Genomic DNA, 26,323 nt, shown 5'->3' on the forward strand with positions numbered 1-26,323 from the left:
CATGGGATGCCAGCACTGCAGGCAGCAGCTTTACCCACTATGCCACAGCACCGGCCCCCGCAACCCAATTTTTAAAATGAGCAAGAGTTAAGCAGACACTTCAACAAAGAGGATAGACAGAAAACAAAACAAAAGCACACGAAAAGATGTTCAAGATCACCAGCCATTGTGAAGAATATAAATACAAACCAGGGTGATGTATCTGTCCATGCCCACGAGAGTGGCTACAATTTAAAAACGCTAATATCAAGTGCAGACAAGGACAGAGAGCAACTGAGTCCCTCCTGCTTTGCTGGTCAGGATGCCACTGGCATTATGGTTTGATCACTTCTTATAAAAGTATACACGCGAATGCCATATGAGCCAGGGGTATCTGGAGAAATGGAAACTTGCGTTCAGGCACAATCCTAGCCGTGAATAGAATAGCAATTCTATTCATAACTGGCCCAAACTGGAAAGAGTCTAAATGTGCTTCAACCCCCACACAAGGACATCCGGCTCAGCTGCCAAACCAACAAACCCAACCCTCGGAAGGGTCTCCAAGGCTTTGCCAGTCTGCAAAGCCTGCACACGCATGAGTCCATTTAAATGGTGCTCCTGAAAAGACTGGCAGCGGTGGCGAAGAAGGGGCGAGGAGTGGAGGGAGGTGGGACTGAAAAGGGACAGAAAAAGATAGCTCCTACCTCCTGCCTCCTGTCACACAAAACTACTCAAGTGTAAAAATTCACCAAGCTAAGCATTATGAGGCCACTTTTATTGTGTATTATAATCCCATAGAATTCTCTGCAGTTCCACTAATATCCCGTATGCTGCTGCATGCCAGGCTCCGTGAGCGAGACTGTGTAGAGGAACCACTCAGGACATCAGCCAGAGCGGCAGCGTCTGGGAGCAGGCAGGGGAAGCGGGGATGGCTGCCTGGAAGAAGGGGTACCCGTGCGTGAGCTGCAAGGAGGAGTAGGGTCATACATCCATTCAATAAATAATTTATTGGGCACCTGCCACGTGCCGAGCTGTGTCCCAGGCCCTGCTGTCACGGAGCTCACACTCCTCGGGGTGAGATGTGGGTGATCGATGAGCCGCTGAACAAGAGCTGCAGGCAGGGAGGGGGTTGGAAATGTTTCCCCTGCTCCGGGGGGGCTGCTCGGAGGAGGTGTCATGGGAGCACAGGCCTGGGAAGAGCTTTGGAGGCGTGAGGAAGAGCCGGGTGAGAGGTTACAGCAGGTACAAGGGCTCTGAGCCAGGAAAGACCTCAGAGGGCAGGGGACTAAGGGTGCGGAGAACCCAGTGGGAGGCCAGGGCTGGAGAGGTGGGTGGCGACGGTGGTGCCAGCGGCCATGTCCCCCGCTGCTGGTACAAGAAGACAGTCGCCTCCTGCTGGGGTTTCCTGCAAGGCACTCCGAGGGGGCAGCGCAGGTGCCCGCTCCATGCCGGTCCTGAGTGGCTGAAAGTCACGTACGCACTGAGGGCCTCATGAGCCGTGACCCAGGAGCAGGCGACCACCTGCCCGCCTGTCCGTGCTCGGCTCACTCCCCCAGGGCCCTGTGGACAGCCGGGTGGCCTAGGCACCCTCGGAGGGCGAGTGGGTCTGGAAGAGGGGAGGCAGGAAGAGCCCCACGGTGCCCAGGACGCACACGAACACGAAGACCCACAGGAACAGCCGGTCGACCACCATGGCCACGTACTTCCAGTCCTCAACCACCTGCAGGCAGACAGCGAACTGGTTACGGGTGCCTGGCCACGGGCGCCTCCCTCCCCAGGATCAGGCCCTCACCACGTCCGGGGGCCCCTCGGGCCACAGGCGCGGAGTCCCACCCCAGTTCTGGGCCTGTCTCTGTGTCCTCTGATGCCACCGGTCAGCTCCCACCACCATCCAGGGTGCTGCCGAGCCTCCCCCATCCCCAACACCAGGAACCTTGGTCTGAACACAGGAATAGGAGGTGTCACTCATGCCACAAACGGCATGGAAACAACACATGTATGCTCATGAAAAAACTATGCACAGACTTCCAAAACGTCGGCACCAAAACGCACTTGTCTTTTTAATGCCATTTTCCTATGAACTTTTTTGAAGCCCCCTGGGAGTTTGATCTGGTGCTAGGTAATGGGGGTGAGGCCCGAGGGTCATAAGGCCGCTTCCTCTTGTTTTCACCCCAAGCCCTCTCTGCCTAAAGGGAGACTTGGGGTGCGCCCAGCCCAGTGCGGACTTGAAGAACACCTTGTTCCCTTCTGCTCTGCTGAAGCCCCTCCCTCCCTGGTCTTTGGAGACCCGGCTGTGGGTGTGGCCTCCAGAGGTGCCACTCCACCTGCCTGCTGCCTGGTCCCTGGGGTCAGCTGTGGAGCTGAAAATGCCAGCAGTAACGGGCAAACTGGTGGTCAGTGACCCTGTTTGTCAGGGGCGTGAGCCTTCCCTGCAGGTGAATCCCGCATTAACCCAGCCCCCACGGCCCCAGCCAGACACCACCGCTGCCCGTCCCCGGTACACGGCTCTGTGGGGCACTCCTTAGCTTTCTTGGGTTGCTTTGTGCCAGCCCCAATTTCAAACAGCTTTTGTTTTCTTTTTGGGGGTACATGTGTGCTCTCTCCTCTCAGTAGATTTTCGGGCTATTTATAGTGACCAGCTAATCACCAGTGGGTGCAAGTGCTGGGGTGAGCACAGGGATCGGAGAAGGCCCAGCACCTGCTCAGGGGGACCAGGGAATCCAAGGCCATCAGAAAGATCTGGGCGCTGAGCCTAGCTCTGCTCAGGGCCAGCTGTGTGACCCTGAGGCAGGCCAGCAAACCCCTCGGAGCCTGGCTTCCCATAGGCACAATGGGGTTTCTGGTACAAGCCTCTTTCGGGGCACCTGGGAGTGTTAGCTGTAACGTGTGGCTGGAGCTTAATGTGCAACAGCCGGGCCTGCCTGGCTCCTGCCTTCAAGAGCTTTACAGTTAATGCAGCTGTGAGTGCTGGGGGCGCGAGAGCTCAGCACGGCTGCCAGGGGCCATGGGCAGATCAGTGCTTCTCTCCGTAGGGTGCACACCAGTCACTGGGTATGCGGCTTACAGGGCAGGCTCCTGGGTGCCTCCCCGGAGACCCTGGCTCAGACGGAATGGGTGGCCCCCAAGTTGCATTTTGAAAGTTGCCCAAGGTTCTCTTTTAGCCATCAGCCCCAGGCTGCACGTTGTCTGGGAGCCAATGAACGGGGTGAGGCGGAGCTACTCAATGGTGTTAAGCTGAAGACTGGCACCAACACATCAGTGTTCTAGAAGTTAATTCTGACAGTCCTGTAGAGCTGCTCTTCCCCGGAGATGCCTAGGACTCCCCTGGGGAGGGGGTGCTCCCTCCCACCCCGCCACTGGTTAAATGCTGACTAAGCAGATATAGGTCAAACGCAGGTGCTCATTCAGCAGCTATGGGGTGGGCCCGGATTCTGCACTCCTGACAAGCTCCCAGGTGTTGCTAGTCTACAGCAAGACTCTGATAGCAACAGTGTGAGAACACGCCAAGAAGTTGAGAAAGGGCCAGGCTGTGGTGTAGCAGGTAAAGCTACCACCTACAGCACCAGCATCCCATATGAGTGCTGGTTCGAGTCCTGGCTGCTCCACTTCCAACCCAGCTCCCTGCTAATGGCCTGGAAAAGCAGCCCAAGCTGCACCCACGTGGGTGACCCTTCTGCAGCTCCTGGCTCCTTGCTTCAGCCTGGCTCAGCTCCGGCTACCGAGAGTGGACCAGTGAATGGAAAAACTCCCTCTCCCTTCCCCCCAACCCCGCTCTGTAACTCTTTCAAATAAATCTTTTTTAAAAAGTTGATGAAAAAGGGGTATTAGAAGTATGAGTTTGAGGCCAGCACTATGGCATTTGCCTACAATGTCTGCAACCCATATGGGCACCAGTTTGAGTCCCGACTGCTCCATTTCCCATCCAGCTCTCTGCTGTGGCCTGGGAAAGCAGTGGAGGATGGCCCAAGTCCTTGGGCCCCTGGGAGACCCAGAAGAAGCTCCTGGCTCCTGGCTTCGGATTGGTGCAGTGTTGCAGCCATTAGGGGAGTGAACCAGCGGATGGAAGACCTCTCGCTCTCTCTCTGCCTCTACCTCTCTGTAACTCTGCCCTTCAAATAAATAAATCTTCAAAAAAATAAAATAAAATAAAAAGGAATTGCACAGAGCTAAGAAACCAGAGACGCCTTCTTTTTCCCCCTGCAGCTGCTGAGGGGGAGGCGCCTCGCTGTGTGCAAAAGCCCGTTCACAGCCTGCGCTGCCGTGTGCCGTGACTATCACTACATCCTCCCTAGAAGTCATCCGAGACAGCAGACTCTAGCGCTCCCTGCTTTGCTGCCTGCAAGTAAACTCTAACCTGTTCTCAGGAAATCCGTAAGTCTCCTGGTTCCACTTGGGGCTGACTGCCCTGGTCGCAATAGCATTTCCAGGGATGTCTCTCTAGCCCCAGGGCCAGTCTGCAGAGGGCCAGAGCAGACGCCCCGTGCACCCCAGCCCTGCAGCGCTCCCTAAAGGCTGCAGAGTCCTCTCCCAGCCCCCCACGGGCACCTGCAGGTCCACTCTCCTTCCCCAAAGGCTTGGTCCAGCCGCGGGGGTGCATGCTGTCAAGCTGGCCAGGGGGGCGATCAGCGTCCTGGGGCCTCTCTCAAGTCCCCGGGGCACGGGGGCTGGTGGGCAGGCCTCCGAGGCTTGCACCCCGGAGTCCTCAGGGGTCTCTAACTGGGGGTGGGGGTGCCCCCTGGACACCCACAGCTGCAGCCCATCGCCAGCGTCCTCGCCTGGCTCTCCGCTGTCCCCCACCTGTGCTGGCAGGAACCCCCTCTGCGATCCGATCACCACTCCTCGGTCCTCAGCTCAGGGTCTGCTCTCGGTTGAGCCCCGGGAAGACACAATGCGGGGCTTCCCCTGCCCCGCCCACCCGACGCACGCACCCACTACAGCGCCTGTGTGCAAGGAGCCTGAGCGTCTGAGACATGCTGCCCGTTAACTGGGAAACTGGAAACCAAGGGCGGGGCCGGGGCCGGGAGCGGGGCGGGCCAGGGCGGGGCTCGGAGGGGGCGGGCCTGGAGCCGGGGCGGAGTTTGGGGCTGGGGGTAGGGTGGGTGGTGGGGCGGAGCAAGTGGCGGGATCTGGGGCCGGAGGCGGAGCTGGGGCGTGGCCCGGAGGGGCAGGCCGGGGTCTGGAGCCCGAAGCGAGACTGGGGCCGGGGCGGGGCTGGGGGCTGGGGTGTGGGACCAGGGCGGGTGTAGGGGGTCTGGGCCCGGAGGCGGGGCCGGGGAGTGGCTGGGGCGTGGCCTGGAGGGGCGGGCCCGGGTCCGAGGCCCGAGCCGAGACAAGGGCCGAGGCGGGGCCGGGGCTAGGGTAGGGCGGGGTCTGGGATCGGGGATGGTGGCGGGGTCTGGAGCTGGAGGCGTGACGGGGGCGTGGCCCGGAGGGGCGGGCCAGGGTCTGGGGCCCGAAGCGAGACTGGGGCCGGGGCGGGGCTGGGGGCTGGGGTGTGGGACCAGGGCGGGTGTAGGGGTCTGGGCCCGGAGGCGGGGCCGGGGAGTGGCTGGGGCGTGGCCTGGAGGGGCGGGCCCGGGTCCGAGGCCCGAGCCGAGACTAGGGCCGGGGTGGGGCCGGGCTGGCGTAGGGCGGGGTCTGGGGCGGGAGGCGTGGCCGGGGAGTGGCCGGAGGGGCGGGCCTGAGTCTGGGGCTCCAGGACAGACTGCGGCCGAGGCGGGGCTGGGGCTGGGGTAGGGCGGGGTCTGGGATCGGGGATGGTGGCGGGGTCTGGAGCTGGAGGCGTGACGGGGGCGTGGCCCGGAGGGGCGGGCCAGGGTCTGGGGTCCGAGGTGAGACTGGGGCGTGGCCCGGAGGGCGGGCCTGGGTCTGGGGCCGGGGCGGGGCCGGCGACTCACGCTCTGGGCTTCGTCGTCGCTCTTCAGGTGCTGGGCGATGAAGCTGACCCCCTCCAGCGCGTCCTGCACGTCCTGCCGGAACCTCGCCGAGGCCCGGGGCCGGAACTCCCTGGGGAGCCCCGCGGGGGACTTGGCCGCCGCCGGGTTCACGAAGTACATGGGGTCCCCACAGAGGCCGGCGGCGGCCTCGGGGGGCGGCGGCGGCGGGCGTGAGCGGCGGGGCTGCGGGGTCTCGGCGGGGCCCGGGCGCTTCATGAACAGGAAGGCGGGCAGCGTGCGCAGGAAGCAGCGCTGCACCCAGGGCGCCATGGTGTGCGTGCTGGGCGAGCGGTGGTGCACGTTGAGCACACACACGCTGGTGACGATGGAGAAGGTGACCAGCACCATGGTGAACATGAGGTACTTGCCGATGAGCGGCACGTCCAGCGAGGTGGGCGGCACGATCTTGGAGATGAGCAGCAGGAAGACGGTGAGCGCCAGCAGCACGGAGATGCACAGCGTCATCTTCTCGCCGCAGTCGGACGGCAGGTAGAAGACCAGGATGGCCAGCGAGGTGATGAGCACGCAGGGCACGATGAGGTTGATGGTGTAGAACAGCGGCTTGCGGCGGATGACGAAGTCGTAGCTGATGTCCACGTAGCTGGGGTCGCGCGGGTTCACCGTTCTGCGCCCCGGCAGCGCCACGATGTCCCACTCGCCGCTGGGCGTGAAGTCGTCCACGAGGGCCCAGGGCGACATGAGCACCATGTCGATCTCCGTGTGGTCGTAGGTCCAGGAGCGGAATTTGAGCGTGCAGTTCTGCTGGTCGAACGGGAAGTGCCGCACCTCGATCTTGCACGCGCTCTTGTAGATGGCGGGCGGCAGCCACTGGATGCTGCCGTTGGAGCGGACCACCACGTTGGTGTAGACGGACACCTCGTAGGTCCCGTCGGCGCTGGCGGGGCACAGGCCAGGGCATCGTGGGGGGATGGCCCGCATGTGGCCTCCCGCCCCACCCTGCCCCCTGCGGGGTGGAACCGGCTAGGGCTGCAGGCTTGTTACTGTGTCCACTTCACATGGGAACGCCCAGGCTCAGAGAGCGTGAGTGGCTGGGGGGGGGGGGGGGCTAGGAGGAAGCTCAGCTGAGATTTAAACTCAGCCCCGCCCCTCTCTGGACCGCATTCTCATAGTGGCTACTGCAGGTGTAATTAGACCTTGACCTCACTCCACCTACCTAGGGTTTTTGTTTGTTTGCTTGTTTGTTTGTTTGTTTTAATTCTTTGGAAGGCCAGTGCCACCAACACCAGCCTCAACAAGACGGCTGAGGCTCTCAAGGACCGGGGGTGGGCTGTGCCTGGGTGACTTGGACCAGCTGCACCTGAGCCCCCGTCTGGAACAGAGCATGGGGAGGGGCACTGGCTCTGCTCCATTTCCCTCCCAGCCCTGCACCCCGGAAGCCTGGGGGAGCACACATCAGGCCCAGGGCTGGATTCGGGGCCTCTGCCCGGCCCAGCCCTGGCCAGCCCTGCCCTGCCCTGCCCTCCCCAGCCCTGCCCAGCTCTGCCCAGCCCTGCTCTGCCTGGCCCTGCCCAGCCCCACCCTGCCCTGCCCAGCTTGCCCGCCGGCCCTGCCCGCCCCCACCACTCACTTGTTGTAGAGCACTATGTCGGGCAGCCAGACGCGCTTGGCAGGGATCCTCAGGATGTTCACCCCCTCGTAGCGGGAGCTGTCCCAGGCCAGGCGGTAGTCAGTCCACTCCTGAACAACAAGCGAGGCCCGTCACGCGCTCGAAGGGCAGCGCGCGGGGAGACACCGGGGGCCGGGGGCCCTGCAGGGCACTCACCTGCTTCAGCCAGACGTTGGTGGTCATGATCTGTTCTCGCTCGTTCTGTGGAGGGAAATGGGGTTGCGAGCTCCTGCTGCGGATGGCTCTGAGCTCCAGACCAGGGGCCCACAGCTGTCCCAGCCTTGCCCAGTAGCTCCCCCAGACCCAGTCCTCCCCGGGTACCCCAGCCCCCTTCCCATCTGCCTGACTCTGCGCTCTCAGACCTGAGTCCTATAGATTGTGCCTCCTCCATGCAGCCTACCTTTTCTGCTTCTGCCCACTCACCTGCCACCATCACCCATCTCCTGCACCCCTGCAGTGGCCACTTCCTGGGCCTCTGCTCTAGGCTGCCTTGTTCTGTTCTCTACAGAGAAGCCGAGGTGAGCCTTTGAACATCTCAGCCCTGCTCACACACACACACCCCCAGACTGCTTCCCTATCTCACCCAAGGTCAAAGCCGACATCATAGGAGGCCTGAGTGACCTGTCCCCATCTCCCCTGCCCCCTCCTGTCGCAGCTCATCCAGTCTGCTCACTCCCTTGGCCACACTGCTCCTCGTTGTCTTCAGGAATTGGAAGTGTAAGGGTGGGAAAGTGGCCTTGTAGTTAGGTCCCCTATCACAGGGCCAGGGTTAGAGTCCTGGGCCGGCTCCCGCTCCAGCTTCCTGCTAATGTGCACCCCAGAAGGCAGAGCTGATGGCCCGAGCAGCTGGGCCTCTGCCACTCACACGGGAGACCCGGATGGAGTTCCCAGCTCCTGGCTTTGGCCCAGCCCAGCCCTGGCTGTTGTGGGCATATCTGGGGAGTAACCCAGTACATGGGAGCTCTCTGGTTGTCTGTCCGTCTCTCCAAAGAAACAGAGCAACGCCACCTTATCAGAGAAGGCCTTCCGTCCTCTCCCCCTCTCTGACGTCCTGCCCTACTTTTTTTGACAGTCCTTGTCCTTGCTTCTCGTGTGTGGTCACCGCCTCCTGCCCACGTCGGAGGGAAGAAGGCCCGGGAAGAGTACTGGGACGTGTCTGACAAGTGATGCACATTTGTGAATGACCCATGAATCTTAGGGGAATAATCCAGGCCACTGTTCCCTCATTTCTCACCCGACCACCGTGAGACCCTCCTAACCTGTGTCCATGCACACACACGCACACACACGCATGCGCGTGCACACGTCCTCCCATGTGGCTGGAATGAACTTTCCAGAGTTCCTGCCACCGTCCCCCTCAAACCTGCCCCTGCTAGGTCCTTTCTGTGGCCCCCCTCACATACGGGACAAAAGCCGAGGCCTCCACAACGCCCACCCTCCCAGCCTCCCGCCGCCTCCCCACAGGCCTGCTCCGGCTCTCCCAGCGAGCCCTGTGCCCTCGGTCGGAGCCCGCTCTCCTGGGCGCCGTGTGCCTGCTCATCTGGTCCTCCTCCCTCCCACCGCCGCTCCTCTTCCCATCCCCTGCATGCCTGCCGCAGGCTCATAGCTTGTATCTGAAGCCACATGGCACGCACGGTGGCTCCTGGCAGGCGCCCAGAGCAGGGGCAGGGGTCACCTCATCTGCACTGCTTTGTTCAAAGCAGGTTTGTGTTGCTGAGACGGCTGAAGAGCTTTTCACTCACCCTTCCTCCCGGGTGGCCCTCCCAGGGTCCCAGCTCCTAAGTGGCACCCCAGCTCCCACCACGTCCCTCCAGTCCCGGGTGTGCCAAACACTCCGCCGGCTTCCCGCTGCCCCTAGCACTTGTGCTCAGCCTCTCAGCCTCTGGGTCCTCTGTCCACCAGCCCTCCCGGGTAACTGCACCCCTGACCCCCAGGGCCACCTGTACCCCAACCCCCAGGGTCACCTGTACCCCAACCCCCAGTTCACCACACCCCTTACCTCCAGGGTCACTTGTACCCCCAAACCCCAGGATAACCACACCCCTTACCTCCAGGGTCACCTGTATCCCGACCCCCAGGGTCACCCACACTGCTGACTCCAGGGTCACCTGTACCCCAACCCCCAGGATAACCACACCCCTTACCTCCAGGGTCACCTGTATTCCAACCCCCAGGGTCACCTGTACCCCCAACCCCCAGGATAACCACACCCCTTTACCTCCAAGGTCACCTGTACCCCAACCCCCAGGATAACCACACCCCTTACCTCCAGGGTCACCTGTATCCCAACCCCCAGGATAACCACACCCCTTACCTCCAGGGTCACCTGTACTCCAACCCCCAGGATAACCACACCCCTTACCTCCAGGGTCACCTGTATCCCAACCCCCAGGGTCACCTGTACCCCCAACCCCCAGGATAACCACACCCCTTTACCTCCAGGGTCACCTGTACCCCAACCCCCAGGATAACCACACCCCCAAACCCCAGGGTCACCTATACCCCGACCTCCAGGGTCACCTGTATTGCAACCCCCAGGGTCACCTGTATCCCAACCCCCAGGGTCACCCACACCCCCAACCTCTAGGATCACCTGTACCCCCGACCCCCAAGGTCAGTCATACCCCAACCTCCAGGGTCACCTGCACTCCGACCTCCAGGGTCTCCTGTCCCCCAACCCTCAAGGTCACCCACACCCCTGACCTCCAGGGTCACCTGTACCCTGATCCCTAGATCACCCACACCCCTGATCTCCAAGGTCACCTGTACCCCGACTCCCAAGGTCACCCATACCCCTGACCCCCAGGGTCACCTGTACCCTGGCCCCCATGGTCACCCACACCCCTGATCTCCAAGGTCACCTGTACCCCGACTCCCAAGGTCACCCATACCCCTGACCCCCAGGGTCACCTGTACCCTGGCCCCCATGGTCACCCACACCCCTGACCCCCAGGGTCACCTGTACCCCGACCCCCATGGTCACCCACACCCCTGACTCCCAGGGTCACCTGTACCCCTGACCCTTAGGGTCACCTACAGAGCCTGCTCCTGTCAGGACTGGCTGTGGCCTCCAATCACCTTTTAAACAAATTTTTTTTTTTTGCATTTTTCCAGCTCTTCTAACTGTTTTTGAAAGCTGGAAACATCTGTGTTGAAAACATTTCTTTGACAGCTGAGTATGATTTACGTGGAGTGAGACTCACAGGTCTGCAGCGCAGGTTGGTCAGTTCTAACAAAGGCATTGAGAACCACCCGCTTTCAAGATCTAGAACATTGCTACCGTCCAGAATGTTCTCTGGTGCCTCATTCTGTCCCTCTCTCCCCCGACTCCCCCAGCAGCTGCTACCTGTGCCGGGGGACCTGGGTACAGGCCCTGGCTCCCTCCCCTAAAAACTGCTCCAAAGGCCTGCTGGTCTCACCCAGCACTTGGCCTGTTCTCTAGAAACTTCCATCTGTAAACTGTGCCAATAACCTGGCCTCCTCAAAAAACAAACCCTGAAAAAGAAAAGGAAGAAAAAACAAACCCCAGGCCTAACATTTGCTCTGCATCCAAGCTCTCGGAGACCCGACAGCCCCCGGCGGAAGAAGTCACGGGGCGGGTGCTGGCAGCTGTGTCCCTGCCTCTGGTGGCATCTGTCAGCCCCCGGGGCACACGGAGCAGGACTGGCATGGGCAGCCTGAGCCTGGAAGCACAGCCAGAGCTGCCTGCCTGTTCCCCCGCCCAGGGCAGCAGCAGCTGGGTGGCAGCTGGGCTCACCCCATTAAACAAGCAGCCCTTGGCTGGACAGTGAGACCCAGACACCAGCCTGGTCGGCCTGGCTGGGAGAGGGCAGGCTGCAAGGGAGAGAGAGAGCGGACAGGGCCCCACTCCCTCCCCAGTCTTGGGCCGGGCTTCCTCCTTGGGGATGGGCCAGCCAGTAATTTGGCCAGGATCCTCTTGAGCAGGGGCTGGGCCAGTGGGCCAAGTGTGCTGAGGAGAGAGGCTAAGGGGAGGGGGTTCTCTGCTCCCCCAGCCAGACGTGGCCCCCAGACTGCTCCCCAGGCTGCTGTGACCCCACGCGTGGAGACAGGGAAGGTTTACAATGGACCACGGCTCCCTGGTGTACCCCCAACTCAGAGACAACAGCTGAGAGGAGGAGGGGATTCCTCGGCACCCCGCCCCACATCCTCGGAGCCTGCTGTCACTCTAACTGAATACAAGGAGCCCAGGGAGGAGAGAGGGTGACCTCAGCCTGTGGTTCCCCCATCACAGTGCCTGGTTCAAGTCCTGTTTCCTGCACTTCAGATCCAGCTTCCCGCTAACGTGCATCCTGGGAGGCAGCAGGTGGTGACTCAAGTTCTTGGGCCCCTGCCGCCATGTGGGAGGCCTGGGTGCAGTTCCAGGCTCCCAGCTTTGGCCTGGCCCAGCCCTGGCTGTTGTGGACATTTGGGAAGTGAATCAGCAGATGGAAGTTCTCTGTCTCTGCCTCTCTCTTCATCTGTCTGCCTTTTGAATAAAACAAAAATAAATAAATAAACAAAATTTTTTTAAAAAAAAAAAGAGGGGCCGACGCTGTGACGTAGCAGGTAAAGTGCCAACTGCAGTGCAGGCATCTCATCAGGGTACTGGTTCAAGTCCCGGCTGCTCCTCTTCCAATCCAGCTCTCTGCTGTGGCCTGGGAAAGCAGTAGAAGATGGCCCAAGTCCTTGGGCCCCTGCACCCATGTGGGAGACCCAAAAAAAATCTCCTGGCTCCTGGCTTCGGATCGGGACAGCTCTGGCCATTGTGGCCAATGAGAGAGTGAACCAGCAGATAGAAGACACCCCACCCCCCTCTGCTTCTCTGTAACTCTGCCTTTCAAATAGATAAATAAATCTGAAAGAAAGAGAGAGAGAGAGAGAGAGAGAGAGAAAGGGAGGGAGGGAGGGAGGGAGGGAGGAAGGAAGGAAGGAAGGAAGGAAGGGAGGAAGGAAGGAAGGGAGGGAAGAATTTGAAAGAAAGACCAAGCAAAAGATTTGCCATTTGCAGCCATGGATGTTGTCACGTGAGCATTTCACATTTGGTGCTGTGGCCGCCACCCTGTGACTGTGGAGGAAAAGAGAAGTGCAGCCATGACACTGCTGACAATGACCTGGAATCCTGACATCATGGAATGACTGAATTAAGACTTAATGCCAGCCGGCGCCGTGGCTCAACAGGCTAATCCTCCGCCTGTGGCGCCGGCACACCGGGTTCTAGTCCTGGTTGGGGTGCCGCATTCTGTCCCGGTTGCCCCTCTTCCAGGCCAGCTCTCTGCTGTGGCCCAGGAAGGCAGTGGAGGATGGCCCAAGTGCTTGGGCCCTGCACCCGCATGGGAGACCAGAAGCACCTGGCTTCTGCCTTCGGATCAGCGCGGTGCGCTGGCCGCAGTGTGCTGGCTGCGGCGGCCATTGGAGGGTGAACCAACGGCAAAGGAAGACCTGTCTCTCTGTCTCTCTCTCTCATTGTCCACTCTGCCTGTCAAAAAAAAAAAAAAAAAAAAAAAAAAAAAGGACTTAATGCCGGGGCCAGCGTTGTGGCATAGCAGGTAAAACTGCCGCCTGCAGCACTGGCACCCCATGTGGGCACCAGTTCAAGTCCCACTGCTCACTTCCAACCCAGCTCTCTGTTGTGGCCTGGGAAAGCAGTAGAAGATGGCCCAAGTGCTTGAGACCCTGCACCTGTGTGGGAGACTGGGAGGAAGCTCCTGGCTCCTGGCTTTGGATTGGCGCAGCTCTAGCCATTGCAGCCAATTGGGGAGTGAACCAGTGGATGGAAGACCCACCCCACCTCTCTCTCTCTCTCTCTCTCTCTCTCTCTCTCTCTCTCTTTCTCTCTGCCTCTCCTCTCTCTGTGTAATTCTTTCAAATAAATAAATAATTTTTTTTTTTAACAGAAGACTTAATGCCTCCCCCTGGCCCCAAACGTCGGCCTCTCTCCTCGCATTCACTCACTAAATAGCTACACCTAGATCCTGGGACCGTGGATTACCAGGGGCTCTGCTCACTGGTGCCCCAGGCAGAGGCCAGCTAAAGGCGTGGGCAGCTGTGCAGAGTGAGACTCAGAACACAGGGGCAAGGGCGGGGCTCTCCACAGTCAGGCAGATTCCTTAATGTATGGATAAGGATCGAGATCCTTATTGGGATCTTGCCTGGAAATCGGGCAGTGACCGGAGCGTCCAGTCAGCCGACTCCCAGCCCCACAGGCTCAGAGGCCGTTGTCCCCCCTCTCCTGGCCACCACACCTACCACGCTGATGAGCTGGGCCAGAGAGAGCTGCAGGTGGATGGAGATGAGCTGCGAGGAGCTGGTGGCCGGGCGGATCAGGTTGTTGTAGCGGGTCTTGTTCAGGAGGTCATCCATTAGCTTCTCTTCGGCGTTGGCCATGCGGCAGTCCCCTGGGGAAACACGCTTGGTCAGACCCCTCCACACCTGATGGCAATGGCCAGGGACACAGCCGGCCTCTCCTTGGAGGCTTCAAGTTAAAGACAAGGTGGGGGGGGGGTTCTTTTCAAGATTTATTTATTTGAAAGAGTTCCGGGGAGTGGGGGGGCTTCCATCCAACGGTTCACTCCCCCAAATGCCATCGGTCTGGGCTGGGTCAGGTCAAAACCAGGAGCCAGGGGCTTCTTCTAGGTCTCCCACATGGGTACAGGGGCCCAAGTACTGGAGCCATCTTCTGCTGCCTTCCCAGGCACATTAGCAGGGTGCTGGATCAAAGTGGAGCAGCCGGGACTTGAACTGGCGCCCATATGGGATGTCGGCAACACAGATGGCAGCTTAACCCACTGTGCCACAACAGTGGCCCCAAGGAAGTTTTAAGATTTATTTTTATTTATTTTAAAGGGGGAGAGAGAGAGGGAGAGAGACGGGGGGGGGGGGCAGGGGGAAAGAGAGAGAGAATATGAATATCTTCCATCCACTGGTTCACTTCCCAGACAGCCACAATGACTCACGCTGGGCCAGGTTGAAGCCCAGAGCCAGGAACTACATCCGGATCTCCCACATGGGTGGCAGGGGCCCAACTACTTGAGCCATCACCAGCTGCATGTTAGCAGGAAACTGGATCAGGAGTGGAGCTGGAACCCTGGCACTTCAACATGAGATGTGGGCATCTCAAGTTTTATTTTTCTATTTTTATTCTTTCAAAGGCAGAGTGACAGAAAGAAAGACAGAAGGATCTTCCACCCACTGGTTCACTCCCCTGGCGACAGCCAGGGCTGGGCCAGACCGAAGCCAGGAGGCTGGAACTCAGTCCAGGTCTCCTAAGTGGGTGGCAGAGGCCCAGGCACCTGACCCATCATCTGCTGCCTCCTGGAGTGCACGTTCGTTCGCAGGAAGTGGGATTGGAAGTGGAGGCAGGACTCAAATTCAGACACTCCAAGGTGGGGTGCTGGTGTCCCGAGTGACAGCCCAACAACTGACCAAGAGGGATCTTCACCACTGGGCCAAACCCCACCCCCCCAACCACGACAGAGCCCAGCTCTCTCCCCCGACACGGCACCTCTTCCTTCTCTCGTTCCCTCTGGCCATGAGCACACCCCTGCTCCACGCACCTGCTCCCCAGACTGGGCACCGACTCCTTACCTCTCCCTCGGTGCATCCGAACAGCCACCCCAGCCCATCTGTCCCTCAGCCTGCCCTCCCATCCGCACTGCCCCTGCCCTGGGCTGTTCCAGGAGCCCCCTTTCTGGTCTCCCCGCCCACACGCTGCCTCTGCCACCCACAGGGTAGCGCCAGAGCTGGGGGCGGCCCGTGCTTTTCCTAAGAAGTGCACAGGGCTGCGCAGGGGCTGGTTCTGATTTAGACCTGCAGGGCACGAGGTCCCTCTGAGACCCCAGAAGCAGGGGCCCAGCTGGTCCTGATCTGGAGCTTAAAGGAGAAGGCTCGGGCCGGCGCCGCGGCTCACTAGGCTAATCCTCCGCCTTGCGGCGCCGGCACACCGGGTTCTAGTCCCAGTTGGGGCACCGATCCTGTCCCAGTTGCCCCTCTTCCAGGCCAGCTCTCTGCTGTGGCCAGGGAGTGCAGTGGAGGATGGCCCAAGTGCTTGGGCCCTGCACCCCATGGGAGACCAGGAGAAGCACCTGGCTCCTGCCATCGGATCAGCGCGGTGCGCCGGCTGCAGCGCGCCTACTGCGGCGGCCATTGGAGGGTGAACCAATGGCAAAAAGGAAGACCTTTCTCTCTGTCTCTCTCACTGTCCACTCTGCCTGTAAAAAAAAAAAAAGGAGAAGGCTCAGCTGAGAGCCAGGTCTGAGACCCAGCCCCAGGGCAGCCTCCTTGGGGGGCCTGAGACGGCTGCCAGCCCTGAGCCCCCATAGCCTCGGGGCTGCCCCTCATACCCCAATCTCTCCCCGAGTGGCATCTGCCGCGGGTTCCTCTCCCTCACATGTCTGGGGGTATAGGGGAGGTCCATCTTGGGTGCTCTGAAGTCTGCAGAGAGAACGTGTTGGGTACAGGTAGGGCTGGGCTAGGGAAAGAGGGAGACTCCCAGGAAGCCTAGGAGCAGGAAGAGAGATGGAGGTGGGGGAGGAACCAGGACTGGGCAGAGATGGAGGGAAGTGGAGAAAGAAGAGAGGCAGGGATGCTGGCCAGGGGCTGCCCAGCTCACCAGGGACGGAACTCAAGCCTCATACTCCCCCACCCCCACCGTGAGTCCCACTGAACCCCTCCCTCTGAGCACGGCCAAGGAACCCAGAGCATGGAGGTCCCAACGGAGCAAGCCGGAGGCTGACTCCTGGCTGGGTGCTGGGCTGGACACTCGGCCACAGGGAGCAGCCGCTGCCCTGCCGCCTGCGTGCGCTTTCCAACTCGCTGCCCATCTGGAGCAGATGCAATATTTAGCGCCTTGCAAGAGGCTCCCGGTGCACCTGCCGCCCCTCCCCCACACCGCCCCAGGCTCTGCAGAGGGGAGTCCTGGGGAAGCTTGGCCTAGATTCTCAGCCCCGCCCCCTCATACCCCAGCCCCTCTCCCAGAGGCCAGCTGCTTGGATACCCCGGAAGACGGCTCTGGTCCCGGGCTCTAACCGGGTGCCCCTTGCAGCCTTGCTAAAGCGCTGCGTCTACGCCATGGACCCTCACTGGTGGACAGGGCCGCGGCCTGCCCAAGCCCATCTGGCACATGGGGGGAGGCTCTGGGGCAGAATCTGCAGCTCTGAGCCCCTGGCCCTGCAGCACCAGGGGAGGCTGGCTCCCACCTCCCTGCAGCCCCTCGCGGCTGCTCCTACGGGGCTCCCAGGGCTCATATTCCGGCCCTGAGCCCACCTGACACACTCAGGTTGCTCAGTTTCGGGCTTGTCCTGCCTCTCACAATGACCCCCAGGGGGGGGCCAGGTCCCCAAACATCAGGCCATCTGGCCCACCCTGCTATTTATCAGCGCGGGAAACTGAGCCCACAGAAGGCAGGAATGTGGCCGGGGACGGAGCCAGGCCAGGGAGCCTCTGTGACACACAGCCCTCCTGGGTCCCGTGCTTCCTCAGTGCCGAGCCGGCACCACAATTGGCATTGCCTGGGGCGGCATGCGCGCCCACGTGTTTGTGATGGTGTGTTATGGGAAGGAGAAGGCTGCTGTGGACTGGAATACACTGCCACCCCACCCAGGGCAGCACACCTGTGGGCTCCCCAGCCCGACGCCCTGCCTCCGGCCTGGGAGACCTGGCAGGCCCACAAGGCAAGGGGCCCAGGATAGGGGGGACCTGCAGAGCTAACTTGGGGGGTCAGAGTCCAGCCATCACACAGAAGGCCACCACTAGGGGTCAGTCATGAGCAGCAATCCTGATGAGTGGGCCCCACCAGCCTGGGTCTGGGGTCTTTGGGGGGACTTTCCTAGAAAAGTGCTCTCTGGCAGCCAGAGCTGGAATTTTAAACTCTGTGAGCGTTCAGTGTAGAAACGCGTATTTCCCACCTACAAACACAGAGTGGGAAAATGGATCTCCCTACTGTGGTGGAATACAACCTCAGATTCTCACTGGCGTGTGGGCTTCAAAGAGGGAAAGATTGTCCATCAGGGTGCCTGTCCTTGACTGATGCCGGAGGTCCCAGAGTCCTGTCTACGAAAAGGCAGCTACTGGAGCTTCTTCAAAGCTGAGCTTTAGTCAGTGCTTTAGCATAGAGGTTGGGCCTCTGCCTGTGGCACAGGGATCCCATATGGGCACTGGTTCGAGTCCCAGCTGCTGCACTTCTGATCCAGCTCCCTCCTATGGCCTGGGAAAGCAGTAGTAGATGGCCCAAATCTTTGGGTCCCTGCATGCACGTGGGAGACAAAGAAGCTCCTGGCTTTGGATCAGCTCAGCTCTGGCCGTTGTGGCCAAATGGGGAGTGAACCATTGGATAGAAGACCTTTTTCTCTGTCTCTCCCCCTCTCTGTAACTCAACCTCTCAAATAAATAAAATCTTAAAATAATTAAAAAAAAAAAAAAAAGGTGGCTGGCGCCACGGCTCAATAGGCTAATCCTCCGCCTGCAGCGCCAGCACACTGGGTTCTAGTCCCGGTTGGGGCACCGGATTCTGTCCCAGTTGCCCCTCTTCCAGTCCAGCTCTCTGCTGTGGCCCGGGAGGGCAGTGGAGGATGGCCCAAGTCCTTGGGCCCTGCACCCGCATGGGAGACCAGGAGGAAGCACCTGGCTCCTGCCTTCGGATCAACGCAGTGCACCAGCCGCAGCGGCCATTGTGGGGTGAACCAACGGCAAAGGAAGACCTTTCTCTCTGTCTCTCTCTCTCATTGTCCACTCTGCCGGTCAAAAAATTAAAAAAAAAAAAAAAAGGTGAGCTTTCATCTCTAACTCGGAGCTCACCCGACACCATCAGGGCTTCTCCAGCCACACGCAGGCTCCCAGGCTGCACCTCCTGAAATTCCAACCCCCGGAGCTTACCGTGGGGTTCAGGAATCCGGCACGGGGTGACGCCGCTGTCTCCCCCAGGGCCATACTTAAGAAACACTGTAGGGACCACACACACACCTGAGTCGCCAGGTACAAAGATCTAGCATCGCTGTTGAACAAATGGGGAAACTGAGGCCCAGAGAACGCAAGCCCCACCACACCTGGACTCTGCTCCAGGTCTGGGGTCTGCCTTCCAGGTGCCACCTCCCCAGCCCGGCCTCAGCCGAGCGCGCAGCCCAGGCTGTCCCCCCAGGGCTGGCTGGCGACACCGTCCGGGGAGGTGCGCCCTCCAATGTGCACTCGGGGCTGGCGAGCTGGGAGGTCCCGGTGGTCGCCCGGCGCCCGCGGCGGACCCAGGAGCTCACCCTTCACCGCGGAGCAGCGGCTTCGCTCGCAGGGGTCGACCCCGCCGCGCTCCGCCCGGGAAGGGCTCTGGGCAGCCGACGAGAGGGCCTGGGCGGGGTCGGTGCCCCCAGCCACCTCGAGCGCTGAGCTCGGCCGAGACCCGAGGGTGGCCCCCACCCCGCACCTCGCAGACCCACCCCCGCCTCGGCCCGCCCTCGCGGCCTCGGCCCCGCCCACGCCCCCCTCTGGCTGGGACCACCTCGGGCCACTCCCCCGGGCGCGGCCCTCTCTCCCCCACCCTACGGCCGGATCAGCCCGCTCCGCCCGGCGCAGACGCCCCCAGAAGCACTCACCTCGCCCGCAGAGGGCGAGCAGGGAGGAGAAGAGGAGCAGGGGGTGCGCGCTCCGCATGGCAGCCGCCGACAGCTCAGCCGTCGGGTCTCGCGCGCCCTAAGCCGCCAGCCGGCGAGTGGCGCACGCCCGGGTCCCGGAGGGCGAGCGGCGTGGCGGCGGCAACGGCGGAGGGCGGGCGCTAGGACCCCGCGGAGGGCCCCGCGGGGACGGCCGCTGGGAGCCCCGCCCCCTGGGGGAGATGGGCGGGGCGACCCGGGGGCGCCCAGGGCTGGCCTGGGCGTGGCCAGGCGCTCAGGTACCGCCCACGAGGGTGTGGCACTCGGGAAGGGTGGAGTCTCCCAGGACCCCTTGCCTAGTTAGGGGGCTGGAACAGGCATCCTGGGGCCAGGTGGGCAGGCGGCCCAGGGGCGCCACGCTCAGTGCTGCAGGCCCCGGGGCGGGGGCATCGCGGGACAGAGGACAGAGCCGGACCTGGCCGCGACTGGCCCCTCCATCAGGGACCCAAGGGCCCCAGGCAGCTTCCCGCCCCCTGAACCCTGCAGGGCGGCGCAGGAAGGGCAGGGGCTGGGGGCGGGGGGACACCAGGAGAACCCCTTAAAAGACGCTCTGCACCCCCTCTCTGGTCCTCTCAGTGTGGCTTCCTGGGGGTGGTCCCCAGACTCTTCTGGGGGTAATCTGACATTCTCACATACGATGTTCAAAAACAAAACAGCGGCGAAACGGAGCTGGCTTTCCCTTCGGGATGCGCACATCCTCTCCTCCAGACCTGCGGGAACAGGCTTGATAGACAACGTAAATCAAAAAGACTGTGGCCAGGGCCGAGAAGCAAGATCATCAAAACCAGCAGAGAAACGCTTGCTGGTCGGGGCCGCTGGGCTTTGGAAGCCCCCGAGCTGGAAGCTGGGAGCTTGAGTGCACCTGATCCTGGCCCAGGGCTGGGTGGGAGGGAGGGGGCTCTGCTGCCCTGGCTGTGTGGGGTGCATCCACTCCCCTGTGCACCCCAGCGTGGGAGCCTGAGAAAGCCACAGAACTTGGGGCACCTGCCTGGCCGTAAGAGCCGAGCTGGCCAATATGGGAGGGGAGGAAGAGGGAGGGGAGGCAGAGACGGTCAAGGCCTCTCAGAACAGCCTACCGCTGTGCCAGAAATAAGGGCAGTGCACGGAGAGTGACAGGACACCGAAGCCACCTTAGCTCGGGGGCCACACGTGGGATGGGTTGAGCTTTGAGACCGGTCCTGACAGTGATGAATTGTAACTCGTCGAGTTAAATAGACACTGAGAGTCTACACGGAAGAAGATACATGAGGGCAAGCCTGATGACACACACACACACACACACACAGGTCCTGAAGACCAGAACCGGTGACTGTGACCTTGTGAGCAAATGGCCAGGGGACTTTTGCAGGTGCGATGATGCTAAGGAGCCTTGGATGGGAAGATTATCCCAGACCATCTGGGTGGGACCTGTGTGGTCGCAGGGTCCCAGTGACAAGGACAGAGGGGGTCGGAGTGGGGCAGCGAGACAGAGAGATGGGGAGAGGGATTGGGGCGATGCCGCTGTGAGCCTAGGAAAGCCAAGGCAGCCTCTAGAAGCCAGAAGAGGCAAGGAATGGGATCTTTCCTGGAACCTCCCGAAGAGACCAGCCCTGCTAACACCTTGGTTTCAGCTCCACAGGCTGACCTTGGACTTTTGACCTTCAGGTTAGAGACAAAAAAAAAGTGATTTTTAAAAATATTTATTTATTTGAAAGACAGAGTTACGGGGGGTGGAGGGGAGAGCAAGATCTTTCATCTTCTGGCTCACTCCTGAAACAGCCACAACAGCCAGAGCTGGGCCAGGCCAAAGCCAGGAGCTCCTTCCAGGTCTCCCATATGGACGCAGGGGCCCAAGCACTTGGGCCATCTTCCGCTGCTTTCCCAGGTGCATTAGCAGGGAGCTGGATCAGAAGTGGAGCAGCCGGGACTTGAACCAGCACTCATATGGGATTCTGTGCTGCAGGCGGCAGCTTTACCTGCTACAGCACAGCGCTGGCCCCAATTAGTTTGAAGCTACTATGTTTCTGGTAATTTGTTGTAGAAACCAATATAACACCTTAACAAAGTTACAGAAATTAGCATTCACCAGAATTGGAGCCAATCAAAATCGTGCACCACCTATAGGATGCAAGGCAAAGGACACAGGTCCCGCTTGTGACATTCCCACCTAAGGTGTGTGGCTGGAATCTGGCTGTGAGGCTACATTGGGCTACCCCGGAAACCGAGATGCTTGGTAATGTAATTGGCTGTCTTCAAAAGCCCAATACAGGAGCGTACCTTGGTTTGCAGCTAAAGTCTACCAAAATACTCGGGGGTGATGGGGTCACATGGTGTTGCAAACGTATTTCCAAATGACGGAGGGGCAAAGTTCTTGGTACGGCACTTGAAATTTTTCTGTAAATTTGAGACTTTGCAAAAAGCAAAATAAAAGCCTACAAACTGAGATCTGAAAACATATGAGGTGATTGAAGGCTAAGAAACAGAGCAGGATGACCTTAAGATTCCAGTTACGACATCAGTGTCCCACATTGGCGGGCCTGGGTTCGAGTCCTGGCTCCAGCACCCAACTCCATCTTCCTGCTAATGCAGACCCTCGCAGGCAGCGGTGATGGCCCAAGCAATCGGATCTCCGCTGTTCAAGTGGGAGACTTGGATGAGTTCCCAGCTCCCAGCTTCAGCCCTGGCCCACTCCTGGCTATTGTAGGCAGTGAACCGGTGGATGGGTGACCTCTCTTTCTGCCTCTCAGATAAAAAGAAAGATAGTCAATAAAATAAGATTTACTCCAGATGAAATAAGTTTTTATGGGAGTCTGACATATTTTATACACTAAAGAGAAAAAGCTACCCAATTAATTATTGAGGATAGTGTAATTTGGTACCAAACAAATGAGGATATTAAAAAAAAAAAAAAAAGATCCAAGCAGAGGGAGGTGACTGGGGCTGTAGTTGATGTGCACAGTCTTGGGAGCCAGGTGAGATTGGGATTTGCCGTCTGGGGCCAGCCGCAGTGTGTGCATCTCATCTGTGATTGCTGGGAAGTGGCTTGCGTCCTCATGCCCCAATTCCCTTCTATCTGAAAGGGGAAGAGACCCTTCACAATCAACCTTCCAGCATGGAATGAAGTAACTCTTGAAAAGGAGCTTAGCAGTGTTCAGAACACGGGAGACGTACTAAACATTAGCTATCATGAACATGCACTACAAAATTATGAATAAGATAATACCACGTCAGACACAGCAGTGTGCCCACAAAAAACTCGTGCGTCATGGCAAAGTAGGTTTGATTCCACAGCGCAAGGATGAGTCAGTGTGAGCTAATTCACTAATGTAATATCCTATCTTGATAAATCGAATAGTAATTCAATGCACAGTATTAGCAAACTAACCTCCTTAACCTTATAAACCTGCAGCCATTATCATAGTAAGTGGCACAACTTTAGACACAAGGTCCGTCCGAGTCAAGATGTAGACCAGGGTGCCTCCTGTCACTGTCTACTCAGTGTGGCACGAAGGCCTCAGGCAATATTAGGATAAAACCTGGGAAGGTATTGTTTTGTCAGGTCCCGGGCTGCTCAACCCCAACAAATTATGATTCTGCCTATAATGGAAGAAAGAAAGCCAAGGAAATTTAAGAATTAGAAAGGAAAACTACCTGTATCTGTGGACAATATTATGGTTTACATAGGAAACCCAGGAGAACATACAGAGAAATTCTTAGGGCTAGTAAGAGAGTTAGCAGTATTGTCAAATTCAAGATCAACTTTTTAAAAATTTTTATATTTATTTATTTGAGAGGCAGAGAAGAACGGAGTTGGTGGGTAAACATGCTGGCTTCCTTGCCACTCAGTGGGGTGAGCCCAGTCACCTCATGGTGACCAGCTCACCACTACACCTGCTATTGGCTTCCTCTTGCCCTGTCTCACTTCCCCACTCCCCTACCTGGGCTTCCTGATATCACCTTCTAAAGAAATGACTGATCCTGTGGCTTATTCGGCTCACGGTTTCAGAGGTTCATGGTCCATTCTCAGGTGGGCTTGGCAGGTGTTTTTGCTGTTACAGTCTGGAGGTGGCACCAGGGCATCATGTGGTAAGAGACAGTGTGTGTGTGTCTCTCTCTCCTTGCAAAGCCACCAGGATTCAACCAGGGCAAAGGCACCGTCTCTCAACACCATAACTGGATTTGGCTTCCATCTCATAGTTATGACTTTAGCATTTAAATGCCCGCATGAGTTTGAAAGCCAAATCATATTCCAACCATAGCGCTGGCCAACCAGAAAAAGTGGGCAGATGATGTGAACATCTAATTCACAGAAGACTTGAATGACCCACACACAGCTCAGCAGGAATGAGAGGATCCAAACAGAAATGACGGGAGACGCTAGTCCATGTTATTTTGAAAGCCCTACAGTAGCACGTGCTGGTGAGGATGTGAACCCCCATCAACAGCGTTGGCCAATGGCTGCCCTTTGCCAGCTTCGCCCCATGGGCTGCTTCTGTCTAGTACAAGAGCTAAGGAGAATGGTTTGTATGTTGCTTTTTAAAAACCATTTCTTAGGGCTGGCACTGTGATATAGCGGGTAAAGCTGCCACCTGCAGTGCCGGCATCCCATGTGGGCACCAGTTTGAGTCCCGGCTGCTCCACTTCGGATCCAGCTCTATGGTATGGCCTGGGAAAGCAGTGGAAGATGGCCCAAGTCCTTGGGCCCCTGCACCCACATGGGAGACCAGGAAGAAACTCCTGGCTGCTGGCTTCAGAGCGGTGCAGCTCCAGCCATTGTAACCATCTGGGGAGTGAACCAGTGGATGGAAGACATACCTCTCTCCCCTCCCCCCCCCCCCCCACCTTTTTCTCTCTGCCTCTGCTTCTCTGTAACTCTGCCTTTAAAATAAAATAAAAAATCTTTAAAAAAAAAAAACCCACACCATTTCTTTATTTGTTTGAAAGGCAGAGTTACACAGAGAGAAAGGGAGAGAGAGAGATCAAAAGATCTTCCATCCCCTGGTTCACTTCCCAAATGGTCATGATGGCCAAGGCTGGGCTAAGTCAAAGCCAGGAGCCAGAAGCCTGGAACGTCATCTGCATCTCCTACATGGGTGACAGGGCCCAAGCACTTGGCCCATCTTCTGCTGCTTTCCCAGGTGCATTAGCAGGGAGCTGGATAGAAGTGGAGCAGCCGGGACTCGAACCAGCATGGGTGTAGTTTTTTTCTGGTTTTGAACTGTTGGAACTTGAACCTGTGCCCATATAGGACGCTGGCATCGTGGGCGGTGGCTTCACCCACTGCACCACATCCCCAGCCCCGGTACAAAGAACTGGGAAACACAACAGAAACCAACAGTGACAGCAAAACCAACAGGCACCAGAGACCACACGGGGGCTTCAACGTCTGAAATATTCACTCTCGGGCGAAGCAGTAGAACAATAGAGAGTGTGCAGGAATGGCAAACTCTACACGCAGAACTGGGGTCAGCTCTGGGACAGGAACAGGAAAGAGCTTGGGGAGAGGCTCAGCCGTTTGATGTGTGTCTAACATGTCTCCTTTTGTAAAACGTGAGGCTCTGAAGCAACACTGCAATTTCTGATCGTGTTGGATAGCGTACCCAGGTGTCTGATCCGTGATGTTCTACAGATTTACCCATGTCCGAGATACTTGTCATAATTTATTTATTTATTTTTTAAAGATTTATTTATTTTTATTTGAAAGTCAGGGTTACACAGAGAGAGGAGAGGCAAAGAGAGAGAGAGAGAAAGTCTTCCATCCACTGGTTCACTTTCTAATTGGCCTCAACGGCTGGAGCTGCGCCAATCTGAAGCCAGGAGCCAGGACATCTTCTGGGTCTCCCAATGGGTGCAGGGGCCCAAGGACTTGGGCCATCTTCTACTGCTTTCCCAGGCCACAGCAGAGAGCTGGATCGGAAGTGGAGCAGCCAGGACTAGAACCGACGTCCATATGGGATGCCAGAGCTCTAGGCCAGGGCGTTAACCCACTGTGCCACAGCGCTGGCCCCCATAATTTATTTTTAAAGGGAGTGTCTTTTGGTGACTGTGTCCAAGGGAATGGTGACTGAAGATGGGGTGGGGGGTGGGGTGACTGTGCTCCTGGCCCAGCCCCAGCAGCAGGCTGGTCAACTATCCACAGGCCAGACAGGCGGGCTGATGTCCAGCCAGGCTCTGTGCATGACTGCCAAGTGCCCTTCTTGCAGTTTCTTGGCCATGAGGGAGGCCGGCTGGCTCAGCAGCTGAGGCCAGGCTACCGCAGCGTGGGCCACAAAGGACAGAATAGCGGCTACCACAGGGCTCAGAGCCCCATTGCCCGGTCTGTGCACCTGCGGAGGGAGATGGTGGCTGTGTGGTCTCCAGGCATCCCAGATCTGTTTTCCTGGGTCCAGAGTTGGTTGCAAGGGCTGCAGGTTATGCCTGGGGCTCCGGCCTCCTTACCCAGGGTAAGAAGGGTTGAGCAGAAGTTGGTCTCCAGATTCCTGGCTGCCTAATCCATCCTGAACTGCCTCTCCCGGCTTTCCCCTCAGCGCTGGGGCCCTCAAGGAGGACCCCAGCAAGGAAGGGTTGGTGGGAAGAGGAATTTCCAAGAAATCTGCGAAGCAGAAGCAAAGGGTAGGGTGATGGCTGGAAGCTGCCGTGCTTATGTGCGAGATGCTGCGGCTCACCACCGCTCACTGCCCTGAGTCGGGGCCTCCTGCCCGTCCGGGCCTGGCTCACCCACACTGGCCCCACTACAGGCCCCACAGTTGTGGGAGCACCAGGAGTCCACCCTTGCCCCTGGGGGGTGCCCTCGGGTACCGCACAGGTGCAGGCCTCTGGGACTGACCCATTGGCGACCCTCTCAGGGATCCTCCCTCACTGTGGAGCTCTGACCCTCACAGTGAGTCCTGAGCCCACCACTCCCAGGTTCTGCTCCCCTGTGGCCCACCCTGAATCTTCTCTTAGGGTGGGCCTGGGAACACAAAAGCACCCATGGGACACAGGATGCTCCCTCCTCTCCCTCCCTCTGTGGCTCCGTCGTCCAGAGTGAGACTTACTCTATTCTGCATCTTGGCAGAATTATGTAAAACCATCAAATCTGCCCCCTTCCTGGCCTGAAAGGGCTGCAGGCACAGGGTGGGGCCTTGGAGCACCACTTCTTAGGGCAGGTGCAGAGCAGCTGTGATAGT

General features: G+C 58.9%; 1 protein-coding gene across 1 annotated transcript; it reads right to left on the reverse strand.

Moving 5' to 3' along the window:
- Positions 1-1,469: 1,469 nt before the first annotated feature.
- On the reverse strand, positions 1,470-19,176 carry CHRNB4 (cholinergic receptor nicotinic beta 4 subunit). The gene is made up of 6 exons (XM_062204861.1): positions 19,119-19,176; positions 13,789-13,937; positions 7,699-7,743; positions 7,504-7,613; positions 5,877-6,810; positions 1,470-1,699 (listed from the first exon to the last, which is right to left on the reverse strand). Exons 1-6 carry the CDS (start codon positions 19,174-19,176, stop codon positions 1,559-1,561), a joined length of 1,437 nt encoding a protein of 478 aa, XP_062060845.1. The 3' UTR covers positions 1,470-1,558.
- Positions 19,177-26,323: the final 7,147 nt, after the last annotated feature.

The sequence above is a fragment of the Lepus europaeus genome, chromosome 11 (assembly GCF_033115175.1).
Source record: "Lepus europaeus isolate LE1 chromosome 11, mLepTim1.pri, whole genome shotgun sequence".
Lineage (NCBI taxonomy): Eukaryota > Metazoa > Chordata > Mammalia > Lagomorpha > Leporidae > Lepus > Lepus europaeus.

Coding starts and splice junctions, on each gene's coding strand:
- CHRNB4 (XM_062204861.1), bottom strand. CDS start 19,176: ATGCGGAGCGCGCACCCCCTGCTCCTCTTCTCCTCCCTGCTCGCCCTC. Junction 7,614..7,698: donor CCAACGTCTGGCTGAAGCAG/GTGAGTGCCCTG, acceptor CTTGTTGTTCAG/GAGTGGACTGACTACCGCCT. Junction 6,811..7,503: donor GACATAGTGCTCTACAACAA/GTGAGTGGTGGG, acceptor GTGCCCCGCCAG/CGCCGACGGGACCTACGAGG.